The sequence below is a fragment of the Mercenaria mercenaria genome, chromosome 18 (genome assembly GCF_021730395.1).
Source record: "Mercenaria mercenaria strain notata chromosome 18, MADL_Memer_1, whole genome shotgun sequence".
Classification (NCBI taxonomy): domain Eukaryota; kingdom Metazoa; phylum Mollusca; class Bivalvia; order Venerida; family Veneridae; genus Mercenaria; species Mercenaria mercenaria.
The window spans coordinates 47,500,393-47,516,782 of record NC_069378.1 but is presented as its reverse complement, the minus strand read 5'-3'; the positions used below and the strand labels follow the sequence as shown (position 1 = coordinate 47,516,782).

At 34.5% G+C, this 16,390-nt stretch overlaps 2 protein-coding genes across 2 annotated transcripts; both read right to left on the bottom strand.

The window, feature by feature from the left end:
- LOC128550429 (medium-chain acyl-CoA ligase ACSF2, mitochondrial-like) lies at positions 1-4,679 on the bottom strand. The gene is made up of 2 exons (XM_053529417.1): positions 3,161-4,679; positions 1-2,388 (listed from the first exon to the last, which is right to left on the bottom strand). Exons 1-2 carry the CDS (start codon positions 4,103-4,105, stop codon positions 1,627-1,629), a joined length of 1,707 nt encoding a protein of 568 aa, XP_053385392.1. The 5' UTR covers positions 4,106-4,679; the 3' UTR covers positions 1-1,626.
- Positions 4,680-6,286: 1,607 nt separating this feature from the next.
- LOC128550568 (cadherin-23-like) lies at positions 6,287-11,179 on the bottom strand. Its single transcript, XM_053529823.1, has 4 exons — positions 10,869-11,179; positions 10,441-10,583; positions 8,546-8,608; positions 6,287-7,541 (listed from the first exon to the last, which is right to left on the bottom strand). Exons 1-4 carry the CDS (start codon positions 11,177-11,179, stop codon positions 7,273-7,275), a joined length of 786 nt encoding a protein of 261 aa, XP_053385798.1. The 3' UTR covers positions 6,287-7,272.
- Between the last annotated feature and the right edge of the window lie 5,211 nt (positions 11,180-16,390).

Sequence of the window (16,390 nt, the reverse complement as noted above, 5' to 3'; positions counted from 1 at the left end):
TATGTTTTTTATTTCTGGCTAAAATGTAATCGAGTTTTAGTCTTATATATCGTCTTAAATATCAAGTACAGTAAAAATTATCACACGATCTCTTCACTTTAATACAATTTTGACAAATTCAGTCTGTCACAGTGTGTATTAGTTATGTGCCCTTTTTATGCAATTTACCTAACAAGGTATTAAAACATTTTGAAAGCAGTAAACTTATCTTATAAAATCTGTTTCCACATCTTCTAAAAATATACAGCTAGGTCATCCTAGCTGAGACAGAAATTTGTCCAAAAATGCGTGAAGTAAAAATACATACAACAAATTATATCTTGCCAGTAGCTGGGTGCCATAATTATAACATAAATCCCCATTTAATATCCAGCTTTAACCAGTGTAGTGGTATTCAATAGATCGGATTACAAATCAGGTGATATAGCCGGCCTACTGCTGATGTTTCAATGGTTACTAATTATACGCATTTAAAATGTTTACTTTAACAACAATCTTAATGCTTGCGCGCGGAAGAACATTTGTTTTGATTTAACAAGCGTATCCAGTTACTTCTTCCAGTTAACGGTATAAGGCTTTATTGCATTTAAGTATAATTTCGTCACATGTAGATTAATTTAAATCATAGATGTTGACAATAAATTGAATAATTTAATAAAAAGTTTTGCTTATCATCTTGATACGGCTGTATAATGACCCACTTTTTTATTATAGGAATAGGAGGGGTGGGGTGGGGAAGAGGGAAGAGGGGTATCTATTAAGCTTGTGGGGCCGCGCGTCCTAGCTGTTAAAATCGCTGATTTCATATCACTTGCGCCTTACCGATGTGGGTTCGATCCTAACTTCGTGCGAGAAATCCTTCATTATAAGAAGCCATCCAGCTGGTTTACGGAAAGTCGGAGGTTCTACCCAGGTGTACATCTTTCTGTTTTATCTAAGAAACCGGATCTTGCGACTTAAATGTATAATACACAAAACGTACACAACATAATTCTATATCATGGCTTATGCAATAGAGACTATATCGATATCAAAAATATGATCCGACGCAATTTCACATTCATTTAATCTTGCTATAAATCGGAATTGTATAAAAATAAACTGATATAATGAAGGAGGTAATCTCTGATACATTTTCAGCATATTTTCTAGTTAAAATAGAAATTTGTGTCGTAAGTGGTTACGACCGTTGACCCTTGGATACATATTGCCCCTCGTCGATAGAGGTACAATGGTCATTAGGGTTTGAATGAGTAAATGTCAGAAATCTATCTAGCTGGCACGGAAGTTAAACCAAGATGCTAGCCCGTGCAGGGAATGATGGTATTTCCTACCGCTAAATTTCCGGAAACAAAATCACAATATAAATGTGATTTCATTCAGTCGAAACATAAAGACTTAAACTAACTATCTCTAATGATAATCACCCGTTTCAGTAATTGCCCCGTCATCAAGCTTTCGGAATTCTAAATTGTAGGCCCTATGTATGTATTCAGAAAAGGTGCCCTTATTGAATTAAATGTCTATTTACTTCCGACATGCATTACGTTTTTATTCTGTTTATTAAATCGAGGATTGTCCTACTGATGTAGTTGTTCCCTTTACTACCCTTATCTGTCAATCTAACTACAGTGTGTTTCTTCCGAATGTCCTTGAAGCTAAATCAGTCAAATCTTTTCGAGAGACTTTGCCTGTAAAAACTTCTGGAAACTCGCTTTGAAACAAATAAAATTTTGGCAATACTGTAAACAAGCCTGGCTTGTCGTTATGATATTCTTCAAGAAACTTGCGTAGTTGCTGCTCAGTTACATCACTTCCTGGTTGCAATCGCACGCATGCGCAAAGAACTTGATAATATACGTCGTCAGGGACAGGGACAATGACTGCTGCTTCAAGACCTGGATACGACTCAAGTATGCGTTCTAGAATATCTGGACTCACGTTCATACCACCAGAGATAATTGCACTAGATTTTCTACCTTGTATATAGAGGACGCCTTTCTCGTTTAGCTTACCAATATCATTCGTTTTGAACCAACCTTCTGGCGTTTTCACCGCAGCTGTTTTCTCTTCATCGTGGAAATATTCTTTGAAAACAGAATCACCACGAAAATAAACCTCCCCATATGTATTAATCGGAACAACTTCTCCGTTATCATCGACAACTTTCATTTCTATTTCCGGTCCTTGAAACAGGTTTCCACAGCAGTTTTCTTCAAATTGTTCTTCTTTTATTGCAAACGCTATGGCTGCAATTTGAAATTCGGTAGCTCCGTAAGCAGAAACAATAGCAGGGGTTATTTTTCCGAGACATTTTGCAATGCTCCTGCTCAGCGGCTGACCTCCAGTAGCAAGAGCCGAAATTTGCCAATCAAAAGTGAGTTCATCCTGGAATAAATATTTCATTCTGATGTATTCCATATCTTTAATAATAAAACCAAACACCACTTAACATGCTTAACTCCTATCTAAATTTGAAATGCCTTTAAATAATTTAATTAACCTAATAGTATATATTTTAAAAGAAAATCATGTCAAGGTTTTATGCCGTTTATATGTAAGCAATCGGCTTTTTTTCGTCACTGAAGTAGTCAGTAATTCAGGTTAGCATTCACTAATAGCGCTTAAGACGTAAGCTTGTCTAGCTAAAATTATTGTTTATTTTTGGCAAAATCATTCCCCTTTAAAATAAAGATCTAACATGAAAAAATAAAATAAAATAAATAAATAAATAAATAAATAAATAAATAAATAAATAAATAAATAAATAAATCAGACACTTATTCACGTCAAAATAATTATCACATGCCGTAATTTTCAGACTCGAAAAGGCCCAGTATGTTCTTCTAAAATGTGGTAACATATATACAAACGTATTTTGAGCAATATATGGAGGCTTTGCTAAAGCATTTCTTCTTTTTTGTTTGATTCTTAAAATTGTAAAAATAATGCATAAGCATGTGTTGTATAAGCAGACAATCGCGTTAAACTTCTTATAAGCAGACATTACCACGTTTCTTCTCAAGACGACAAAATGCACCAATGTATACAGGGTTACCTGTAATAGTTATTTTGTTAAAATATGTTGTTGTTTTTTTTTCACACGAAGATGCATGCGAGAGTATTTGTATTTTTATGATGCATTTATTTTATAACCTACCTGCCGGCGTATGAACTCGTGCACCATCTGAGGAAGGACAGAGACTGAACTGCACTTCTCACGCTTTGCAACTTTTATCACGAATGCTGCACGGTCTTCAGGTGGAGAACAAAATCCTGACACTGTGACACGTTTAATGCCTGATATAAGGGTCAAGGGAAATCCGCCAATCCACGCAAAGGGTCGATCGTTATAAGCTATTGATTTATCCGCTGCAACCGCTTCTGTCGCCACCTGCTGGCAAACACGAATGGCACGATGTGTATGAGCTACTAGTTTCGGTACCCCTGTACTGCCGGATGTTTGAAACAAAAAAGCTATGTCGTCTTCTTCAACTTTTGGAAGCTGTATGTCGTCATTCAATTGTTCAAGAAAGTCCACTAGATGTAAATTATTCTGCATTTCAGCATAGTCTTCGTCTTTATGCGTAATCAAATAACGAAGATATGGCATTTTGTCGCTACGGACACGGCCTTTTCCTGTTTGTGTCTTTATAAATTTCTTAACAATATTCCAATTAGCGCCAGCTACACCTGGGTCTAGTACTAACAGACAACAATTACGAAGTTTGTCCATTATAGCAATGAGATCGCTACCATCAGTGTAAGTAAACGAGATACTTACTGCTATAGCACCGGCCATCATCGCTCCAATAACAATATATAACCATTCCGGACAGTTCCGTACGTTTACGGCTATTACCTCGCCTTTCTTTACGCCAAGATTGATCAAGGCTTTTGCCGTTTCGCGCGCTTTTGTGAACAATCTCGACCACGTGACTGCCTCACGAGAATAGTCACTAGCAACAAAAACAACCGCCTCTTTGTCTGGTATTGTAGATGTATGGTATTCAAGACAGTCTATTATAGTTTTTAAGTCAGTTTCCGCGTGTGTCCTCTCTAACTTTATGTAACTTTCTTTGAGATTACCTTCCTTTGTACTCATTTTATATATTAAGTATATCCGATTTAATCATTTACGACTCCTTTAGACAAAATTTTAATCTGTTAGTGTTAAAAATTCAGAATTGTACCGTTTTCCAATCCGATGTAGAGTAGATTTTCACATTCCTTACTTTGTCCTCACGTACTGACACAGCTGAGTTGTAATAACACAGCTGAGTTGTAATAACACGTCCAGACACTAAGCATTTAATAATATAATGTTAAATCTTTCAATTCCATAGATTAAGAGCCCACCGTGTCATTCACAGAACAGTTTGTTTCTTTTATTCAGCAAAGTAATTCCACTTTCTGTCCGTAGATTGTAGTATATGGTTAATTGAAAAAAAAAACCAAAGCATTTATCATATTCTTTTCGGTAAATTAGATAACGCCTCCCACGTGAAGGCGATGTGAGATAAGGAATAAACTAAAATTACTACACAAATCTGACCTCCTTATTTCTACAGACAGAGCGAAATAAACCCATAATTACACAAGACTTCTATCACATTCCAAAATCGATAGGTTATATATACAACTACAGATAGAAGTTGATAATTTGGCGATAAGCGGTGTGTTTAAGATATGGTGAACACGTAGAATGCGGTGAATATATATCTGCTCTAACCATGCTAACTGTCAGTTTATCATCGTAGAGCTAGCGTGACCTCATTTATTATGAACCTGCAACCTTCTATTTACTTAACCCCTTGACCGAGGTATCGTTTACGTTCGAGAGTTACATCCGGTGAATTGAACGATTTCGACCAAAAGTCATTAATTTTAAAATATTTAACTTACATTCATTGTTAAACTACTTTTCCATAGACGTTATTTCTCTATTCCCTTTTTAATAAACGGCCGAGATGCAACTTTTCGCTTTAATACTACAAGTAAAATTCGTAAATCACTTCACGTACTCTAATATATATCTATATTGGTGCAAACTTACCTATGTATGCTGAACATTATAAATTGAATATATTATAATATATAATGTCAGATTAACCATTATAGTATTAGTTTAAGTATAGTATATACATGATCAGAATAAATCTGTTATGTACTTGTATGATAACATAGATTGACGCGTGTAATATTTTAATCTTGTCGGATTACAGGTGACCATAAATAAATATTATCTTTAAACGTTTTCGTGTATATACTTTACCCCGTTAAAATTTGAAATTGGACTGTTCTGTCATTCAATTTGTGCAGTATCATTTAATATTTCTTTTCCATTGAAAATTATGACGTTCATTTCGTATGAACAGCAAAAGGAAAGGCGCGAAAGTAACGTCATCGCTGCTTAGTGATAACTGACCGTTGTTTTGACGAAGTCCGCGTATAGTCAGGGAGAACGTTCCTTAGATGACGTCGCAGTTGTTCCGTCTGGTGAACAGAATGGCCGGGAAGATGATTTTAATGTTGAATGCCACAAAATATGTGCAATTTATAATATTATTTTGTTTACAAATGGAAAGGAAATAAAATGTAAATACAAGAAATGAAACTTTTCTTTTCGGTGTTCATTTGAAATGAACGACAGAATAGGATCGGCAAATTAAACATGAATCGCTGCTATTCATGGATTTGCCGATCCTATTCTGTCGTTCATTTCGCATGAACGCGATTCATGTTTAGCGCGATTCATGGATTTGTCGATCCTATTCTGTCGTTCATTTCGCATGAACGCGATTCATGTTTGATTTGCCGATCCCATTCTGTCGTTCATTTCACATGAGCACCGAAACAAATCATTTCATTTCTTAATTATTCGAAGGGGTGCTAAACTGAAAAACTAACAAAGCAATGCCGACAGCGGAGTTAGGTATAAGTATAACGAGTGATCCACACAATGAAATTATCACATTTAGCAAAGTGCACTTGTACAAAACTTCACACGAACATAAAGAATAAGAAATGTAAAAGATCCTTTAAACATATATGAGCTGCGCCATGAGAAAACCAACATAGTGGTTTTGCGACCTGCGTAGATCCAGACCAGCCTGCACATCCGCGCAGTCTGGTCAGGATCCATGCTGTTCACTAACGGATTCGCTAAGTACAATAGGCTTTGAAAGCGAACACGGCGTGGATCCTGACCAGACTGCGCTGATGTGCAGGCTGGTATACATGCTTGTCTCAAAACCGCTATGTTGGTTTTCCCTTGGCGCGGCTCATATATTGTTCTTGAAGAATAAGGATAATGAAATAATGTCGTTGTTTGTCTAAAAATGGTGTAAAAATACGACTTAAAAGTACACTTATATTCATACACCAATACAAGAACTTAAAGATTTACGTCCAAGGTATAAAACTGTAAAAGAAACCAAGAAAAATCGGTTTAAAAACTTTACCAGTACAAAACTATTTACAAACAAATTTACTTTGCCTGAGGCGTAAACGCATGACGTGCGCGTTATAAATGGTACGATTTAGTTAACAATTGTAAAGACAGCTATTAAAATTAAAAAAAAAAAATGTGTTCTTACATGAAAGCCACTCGTGAACTTATACATATAGCGTTCACTAGATGAAAAATACTTTTGAGGTTTCCGCCAAATTGGAGAGAGGGCATTTCTACGTTTCGGGGATCAAGAGTTCGATCCCCGGTCCGGGCGTATTTTCTTTGTGAAGATTTGATAAAAGGAAACATTGTATTCCAGATCATTAGTGTTTCACCTCTGGTTCATGTGGGGAAGTTGGAAGTGACTTGCGGATAAAAGGTTTGTATTGTTACAGAAACCAGGAACAGTGGTAAGGTTAACTGCGCGATGTTACATGTTACAAATGTTCTGTTTATGCTATTTTCGAGATACATGGATAATGACTTATGTACTCATCTCTTAATCTAGCAGAGATGAGGCTGAAGGCATTCAGATGCACGATGTCTGCTGCTTAATTTAACACTGCATAGATAGTTCAAAGTTGCTATAATATATTTTATAACATATCATGTAGAGAGTTTTCAGTTACTGAACCAAAGGTGAAGTCCTATAAATCATTTATTGAAAATAACACTAAAATGTTCAATGGTTGAATAGAAAAATGGAGTCTGGATTTAAGAAACTGATAACAACGCAGTTGATTCCGAGCACTCAGTACTCCACATATACATTTGAATATCAAATAGGGTAAAAAGGCGTTTGATGTAATACGCGTTCATCAAAACAGAAAGTTAAGTATTTGCGTCAGAAGGACAGTCATAACACCGATATTAATTGTGTTTGCTATGCTACATTTCATATCCGCTAGGACAATAAACACTGAGGTTGTTGCTGTGACGTCATACGGTGACTCATCTTCACCTTCGTCCTTGACTTTGATCTGAAGAGCGTAGCCTCTCGTTACAGACGCATCCAGGGTTTTGTTTGGAGCTACAGTGATCATACCGGTCGTGTTGCCTATAACGAAATATCCGTTATCATCACCATCTGCAAAGGGTCATTTAAAAAACTTCAGTTAAACGACAGAAAGTCACTTCAGCTTATTCAAGATGTCGATTTATTAGATATTTGAAATACTCAGAAATAGTAACTACTGTATAAAGACTTACAATCGGAGTTTAAATTTTCGTGTTTACTTAACTCACGTAAAAAATAATGATAATGATGATAATGATAATAATAATAATAATAATACAGCTAAAAAAATATAAAAGATTGTAACATTAATTATTAAAAAAGATAAAACTTAAGTCTGCTGGCGGCAAGTGATTCTGCCTTTGCGGCCAGTGCAGACCAAGGTTAGGCTGATCATGGTCTGTACTATTTGCTATGCAGTCAGTAAATTTTCAGTAAACACTCCTTCTGAATATAAATGGTACTGCCCAAACCGAATGGTCCATTTTAGGAATTACGCAGGTTAAAGGTTACAAGATCCTTTATTTTCATATTGAAATATAATACTGGATAACAGAATGACCATAAATAGTTATTTAAATCACCAAAATGTTATGGTAGAAAAAAATGGACTAAGTCAGTAAAGATAAGAATTCAGATATTTAGGAACTGATCCAAGAAGGTGATAGACCGAATGTTTAAAGCTCTCCCTGCTAAATTTCTAAAATGAACTCGTCAATCTATCAATTTGGACAGTTCCAATAGCTGTTAAAAAGGGTGCTAACCAAACAGATACTGACTGAATGGCGAACATTGCAGATCATGATCAGACTGCATGGCTGATAAGGTTTAAATAACCTAGCGTCAAAGTGATCACCAATAAAAATCAGACGATAAAACACAAGAACGCCTTGTAAAATTTTCATTCTAACATGTTTATGGAGAAATAATGACGCGACCAGTAATGTATCGGACGTCCTAACTGACGTCACCATTCCGCGCGTCAACCGTTGTTTATCGCTGAATATAATTACAACATTTGACTTCCTTCACGTTCGAAGTATAGATATAAACTATTATGATAAACTGCATATTACTTGCTATCGAATATGACATCAGAGAAGAGTCTCCAGTGGCCTCCGCTTGAATCACATCCGTTCCTATAAATAAACATTTCTTTTCTGCAACAATATTTTGATCATAATATATCATTGAATCATGCAAAAATGTTTAACGTATACATTACATGGTTTGCAAAATTAAACAATTATGTTGGAATGAAATCAGTTATAACACAACTTAAATTATTACACAGAATGTGTTTGTCATTCTAATCTGACTGGCAACGCTAAAATCATTAAAACGATTTTACGTTGACGTCACGTCAACGTGATATTAAGCACCATTTATGCATCTGGAAACAGCGCTTTCATTTGGTCAAATATTTAACTTCCAAAATTTAAATCGAAATCGAATTTGCAGAATAATTTGCTATCATTTTCCCCCAAAGTGAACACTTCCGCAACAAGTATTACCATTTCCGGTCCTCACGAGTATAAACAAGAGGGTAATGATGACCCTGGATCGCTCACCTGAGTAATATGAGCTACATGTTTCAAATGTAAAACTGATGACTTTTAGAAATTTTTTGGAAGATTTTCCGATGTACAATCAAGTAACCCCTGGGGCGGGGCCAATTTTATCTCGGGGGTCATGATTTGAACAATGTTTGTAGAAGTCTACTAGGCAATGTAACATATCAAATATCTAAGATCTAGGCCTTCAGGTATATTTTTAGCAAATTTATGAAGATTTCCCTATGTACAATCAAGTAACCCCTGGGGCTGGGTCAATTTGACCCTGTGGGGATCAAGATTTGAACAAATTTTGTAGAGGTTCACTAGGCAATGCTACATGTCAAATATCTAAGCTCTAGACCTTCTGGTTTTATTTTAAATTTTTTTTTAGAAAACTTTGAAGATTTTTCTATGTACAATCAAGTAACCCCATGGGGCGGAGTCAATTTGATCCCGGGGGTCATAATTTGAATAAATTTTGTAGAAGTCTACTAAGCAATGCTACATGTCAAATATCTAAGCTCTAGGCCTTCTGGTTTATTTTTTATTTTTTTTTTGAAGATTTTCCTATAGAAATCTATGTAAAAACAAGTGACCCCTGGGGCGGGGTCAATTTTGACCCTGAGGTCATGATTTGAACAAGTTTTGTAGAGGTCTACTAGGCAATGCTACATGTCAAATATCTAAGCTCTAGGGCTTCTGATTTTTGAGAAGAAGATTTTTTAAGATTTTCCTATGTAAAATAAAGTGACCCCTGGTGCGGGGTAAATTTTGATCCCGGGGTAATGATTGGAACAAACTTGGTAGAGGTCTTCTAAGCAATACTTCACACCAAATATCTAAGCTCTAGGGCTTCTGGTTTTTGAGAAGAAGATTTTTAAAGTTTTCCCTTTCGGTTGCCATGGCAACCAGAGTTCTGCATGGAATTCAATTCTTTGAATAATTTTTATAGAGCTTCACACAAGGAACATTCCTGTGAAGTTGGCTTAGCGGTTTATGAGGAGATGTCGTTTAAAGTAAAAGTTTACGGACGCCGGACGACGGAGGGTAAGTGATCAGAATAGCTCACCCTGAGCCTGTGGCTCAGGTGAGCTAAAAAGGAGCGTGACGACCTACAGTTCTGCGTCATGTATGCGCGACGAAACGATTCTATTCTATTTTATCTAAATTTATTTAACAATAAAAATATATAACTAGAAATATCGAAATAATTAATAGAAAAACCGTGTATGAACACTCGGGCGGCTCGGCTCTTTACGTTGTTCGAAATAATTACACTCGGGCTGTGACCTCGTGAAATTAAAACGCCCAACGTCTAACTGTCCATCGTGAATAAATAGTACTGACACTTTTTTTGTATTAAAATATTTCATAATCAAATAAATCTGTATGGCACAAGTGATAAAACAAGAAACCTGAATCCAACCCATCCGCAACACAGATTCCGTAGGAGGAGGATTTAAAGGCCGGTGGATTATTTACGTCAATAATGTTCACTGTGACGGTGGCTGTTGCGGAACTCCCTGGAGAACCATTTTCGCTGGAATTTGTCGTTGCGCTGGTTTGAAATTTAGATCGTTCATAATGTAAACAAAGGTTTACGATAATTTGTTTGAATAGTAAACAGAAAATTTAAGTTTATATCAGGAAAAAGGTTTTTATTTTCATTACGAGTGGCATAGCTACGGGTGAAATATGATTTTTTTTCCCTACCATTCTTAGGTTACTGGTCGAGCTTGTACAATTTTAACACCAAATGATTTTATAATGGTGAATTTAACAACACGAAAATGCGAAAATCGCATTTTGAATTATCATATTTTCTTCTGTTTTAGTAACGTACCTAATCTCCAAAACATAGGTTTTCATAACTTCGTAGTCTAAAGGTGTCTTCAGAATCAGTCTACCTCTAGACCATACAGAGAAATCGTCAGTTAATGTTTCCATCTTGTACCCTACGGAGTCTTGGTCTTCTTTAACTTTGAACTTAATGTCTGTGGCCCCTACAGGTTGATTTTCATATAGCGTAATATTTCCCGAACCATTTGCGCTGTCAGTTTCTGGTATGATCCAACCAGTGAATACTGCTTCGCCTAATGCTGTAATAATATTATGTGTAAAGTACTCGTCGAATAGCGTCGATGTAGTTAACATGCCCAGAAGTTTAAGATTATTTCAAAGTCAAATGAAAGAATATAATGCTCCTACATTTTGCTCCCCCTACCTCTGCCCCCTCCCCAAAAAAGAAAACCATGATTCATATAGAAATAAGTCAATTTTGTGCCTTCTCTAATCAAAAGGCGAGATCATTGCTTTGTTTGTTAACCCGACGTTATAGAGAAAATGCATCATTTGAAAGCCAGAAATCTGTCTTATTTTCAGATGTAGAAAACTTTTCTTGTTCATATCACATATTTGCATGTTATCAAGAAAAAAATTGAGCCTTTTCTAATATAAAAATTCCATCTTATCCTCTGATATCATGAAGTATTTTCTTGATAACAATACATTGATTTCCTGATGTGAATAAATATCAATGAATTGCACGACTGGATCGAGTCTCTTTTTACAGACTTACTGATTATTTCGAGTAAAGAACGGAACATGCCGAAATCACACGCAGAAAAAAGCATTTGTTTGAATTTGTTTTAAAATCAGGCTAGCAGTTTTGAGAAGAAAACCTTTTAAATTTTAAACTATTTATACAATGCTGATAGAAAAAAGTTTATGTCTTATTTCATAAAGTCTTGATGTTTTTCTTTCGGAATTTGAATAATTTCAACCAGTATCCATCTAAAAATCTGTAATGATCTTGTATATCTTCCAATTTGGAAAGTATAATTAAATGTTGAAAGGGATGTTTAATAACAAAAATATACTGTCTGAATAGCGAACAGACGAGTGTAGATCATGATCAACCTCTACGGATGTGCAGGCTGATCATGATTTACACTAGTATCAAAGACACAAACAATTGTGTCAAGCATAAGGGTTAAAAGTCGTACGGAAGGATTTTCTAAATAAAATTGGTATGAAATACTGTTTTTCCGATCTTTTCGGTGTTTTCTAACAAACACATTTTTTCCTAATCGTTGACACGCCAATAATGTTTGCACGAGTGAATTTTTTCTTGATATCTGAAATACGGATCTATATTCGGGAATTGTTGTAATTACAATTGATGTATCAATGTCATGAAACGATTTTCTGATACCAGGATAACATTTTGTTTGCAATAATAGGAAGAATCTCTTTTTAATAATTTACTTATATCAGAACGTTTTCTTAATATCAGGTAATAGTGTACACACACAAAAAAAGAAAGAAAATAAGATTGGGATAAAAAACATTTCGAAATTTAAAAATTAAAAAAAAAAAAAAAAAAAAAAAAAAAAAAACCACAAAAAAAACGATTGGATTTGGATTTAAAAGATCTACAAACAAAACCAAAACCATCTGACAGGTCTTAATTATAGTAACATTTGTTAAAAACTATAAAAGAATTACCTGCAGCGGAACATGTCAAAAGCACTATAAAATCACAGTTACACATCATCATTGAAAACAGGTCTATTTCCACTGAAACTTAACAAATTCTAAACTATAATTAAATCAGGTTGATATGTAATTATTCTATGTTATTTATCGCGTTTATATATAATTATTTTATTTTGGTCATTACCACAACAATATTAAAACAAAACGTAACCAGTGAAAATAATTAAAACACGCAATGGTTCTAATTTTAGTCTATTCTTTTTTAAATTTTCAGTTTATATTATTAAAATTTTAAATCGAATTGAAAAAGATGGATCGAAAAATGTATTCCGTTTCGTTTGGTACATTCTCGCCTGTCTGTCAATTTAAATTCTAATTGAATATCATTCTTAAAGTTGAGTTCCAATATTTAAAGATGTTTCATATTGTTATTTCCTAGGTGAGGAATTGCAAATATTTCAGTAAATGATGTATATATACCATGATGCATTGTTACCGATGTCATGTAACGGTCAATTCGTTCTTTTGGGACACGAATGCCGAAAGGCTGCTAGTCAAAGCCTTGAAATAAACGTCTTTAAGCCTGGGGCATATTTGTCTTTTCATGTAGATTACAGACGTATATTAAATAAAATATGAGTGTCATTTATAATATGGCCAAAAAGTGGCCAGGAGCATGGCACTATAGAATTAAGTTTCAGTCGAAGGCGTCTTGTAACTTGGTAGATTGCATTGAATGACACGTCTGAACGTAGAAAATTGAAGTTTTAGAGCAAAGACTCCTGATTGTCCGACAGACGTGGGTGAAAATTATTTAAATTATTATGCCGCATTATTTCTTAATAAATAAAAGATGCAACACTACCGAAATCTGAGTTCGTGTGCGCGTTTCCGATTCATTTTACATATTCAAAAGCTACCTACTTTGATATGTCATAGGTCTATTTGTTAATCCATTAGACATTTTACATGGCTTTTATCTGTGTAACACTTTTTAATTACCCACCTTGATATCTGCATACAAGGGCTATAACTCCTTACGCAAATTATATAACTCCTGCTAATTTGCTAATACAGTTACATGTACATGTAGTTAGTCAAGTGAGGTTATGGTCAGTAAGTTTCAGTTGGTTCAGTGTTTAAGTCCGATTATTTTCCAATTAATCGCTCAGAAGGCCTTCCGATTATATCCGATTAATCGATTTTCCTTATGCTCTCCGATTTTCAGTAAGGGTTTTCCTGCGAATATATTAATCGACGTGTTTGATCTTTATTATTATTATTGGCATAAATGTTTAGCTGCAATGTGTCATGCTCAAACCCCTGTTAACACTTAAGTGGTCAAGCCTCATGTAAGATATTATTATTTGATATGAATATATTTCTAAGCATTCTTATTTTTTATTTAGCATAAAACTCTGCCTGAAAATGAAACAGAATGCCACATGTAAATCCCAGGCACCTATCTCAAGGGTCAGTGCTACACTTTTTGGTCATGCACATTTAATTAATTGTATCGAAGAGCTATAAAATAATTTTATATTTCTTTGATTGTACCTAATGACATTCATTCTGTTCATAGACATTGATTTAGAGAAGTAATTCTGGTTTAAATTGCTAGTATATTTTTCTAAAGTGAGTGATTATTAAAGATGATAATTAATATTCCAACAGGAACTAATATGTGCAAAATTAGAAATAAAAAATAGTGCCAAATTTCTGTATACATATTGTACAATGTATGTTTTATTTATTTTACATCTTTTTTTCATTATGGCCTCTGTTTAAACTTTATTTTTAAAGCTGTATATTTCTACTAATTTCAATAAAAGTCCTTGCTTCACAGTACCATTTTAAAACAGTTTTTATCATTTCAACAATCTGAACCATTTTATGATCAACAAAAGGGAGATAATTATATATTTAGGAACTTAAACTGCTGCTTTACATTTAATTTTAAAAGCAAATCTGTGTCATTCTTGAAATAATTGTTTTTATATTCCTATATAATATTTGAGAAGTACAAGTAGTAAGTGATAACAGCTTCCACACGACACAAATCAAATTGACTGTCTTAAAGAAAATAACAAAAATATACCCCGAGGTGGGGCCTCAAAAATCATAGGTTGTTAATCCAGTCAGTATTTCCTATGACAGTTCTTGTCAGATGTAAAATGGAAGAATAACAAATTAAAGTGCTTGGATGATATCCTGGATATAACTTGCAGAATTATATCTGAATGTGGATGTATTACATATAACTAGGGAATATTGGGTTATGAAGTGGCTCTACTATGGAGAATAACAAAACAGAAGGTAACGAAAACGTGTGACAAAAACATGAAACTTGAAAGATTACTCAGTCTGGCAATTTACATGGTGTTGACTTGTTGTTTTGCATTTTGAACTATAACAACAATCAACTAAATGTGCTCTCGTCAGTAAAATCTACAAAAGCAAGTGACATTGCTAGTTAAAAGAAAGAGGGACTGCATACAAATCATATGCAAGAAAAACAGGAATATGGACAACATATGAAAAGCTACACAAACGGTAACACAATTTTTGGTATTGAAGCATTTTTTCAATGCTATAAGTGGAAGTGTAAAAAATGGTGTATTATGGGATATGATGTCCTTGTTAATTTTTTAACGATTCGTTAAAGGATTTAACGCTTCGTTAGCTAACAAAAATTTTAACAGTGCTTTCAACAACTGAAAAATTAACAATTCGTTAGCTAACTTAATAATTAAAATTTAACGACCGTTAAATTAACGATTGGTTAAATTTAACGAAAGTTTTGAACAACTGGGCCGTTATCTTTTATATATTTACTTTTTATACAAATTCCGCTAAAAAATTTTACACAGAGATATAGCGCCACATATTTTTTTCTGATGCAACTTAATCGTGTCTAATATTTGTGAATGTGTAACATATAAATGCATGGAAAAGCTAATACTGTTCCGATCGAATTATGTAAAGTATTTATGAATCTTTAATGTGCCAAATGAATCGCGGACGAAATATTTACAGTGCAAATGGTAACACAGCCGGTTGTTATATTTGTCTTTGCTGCAACATTAGTAGCACAAATCAATGTGGTTTTCACTGCATGCCTTTTTTCTAAAATCACCGGAATGTCGCTGCATTTCTAACATCATTTATAAATTGCAATTACTTACATGTATCGTCTTTTGATGTATATCAGTGTGCTTTATATCTTTATTGTATTTGCCCTTAATCTAGGCCTCCGGACATCTAAAACTTACATGGTGAACAGTTGATAATAAACACAACTTAAAATGCATTGTTATCTATTCAGTTGAAAATCTGACATGTTGACATTATATTCTTAGTGATATTATAGAAATTCATTAAACTTTTCACGACAATCAAGTAACGACAGGCACAGCCAGGGTATTTTCTCTGTGAATGGACACATTCGTGTTCATGTTAGATTTATGTAGAGCCCCGAGTTATGATAAGTACAACTGAAAACATCTTATAATATATAAAAGCAGTAAAACAAAGCGCTAGATTCATCCACCAGTACAAGTAAAGACATATATCAACATGTTTAAAAGGATAGCGCGAGGGACATAGTACCTTGGTTAGAAGGACAAAACTTGTGTTATGCAAGGTACTCCATTGCCTAGGTGAGAAGTCTAGCCCTGTAACCGTTCGGTAGCAGGTGTGGCCTCTCCTTAATATCTCAACGTGAAAACACACTCGTTTGGATAGCTAGTTCTCTCTAAAGATAACAAAGAAAGTCGTCTGCCATATTAATGCTAATTTAGAAATAGTTATTGAGGTCGGATGAGGTTGAGGAGTGGGAGAGCTGATCAGTATAAAGTAAATAATGCG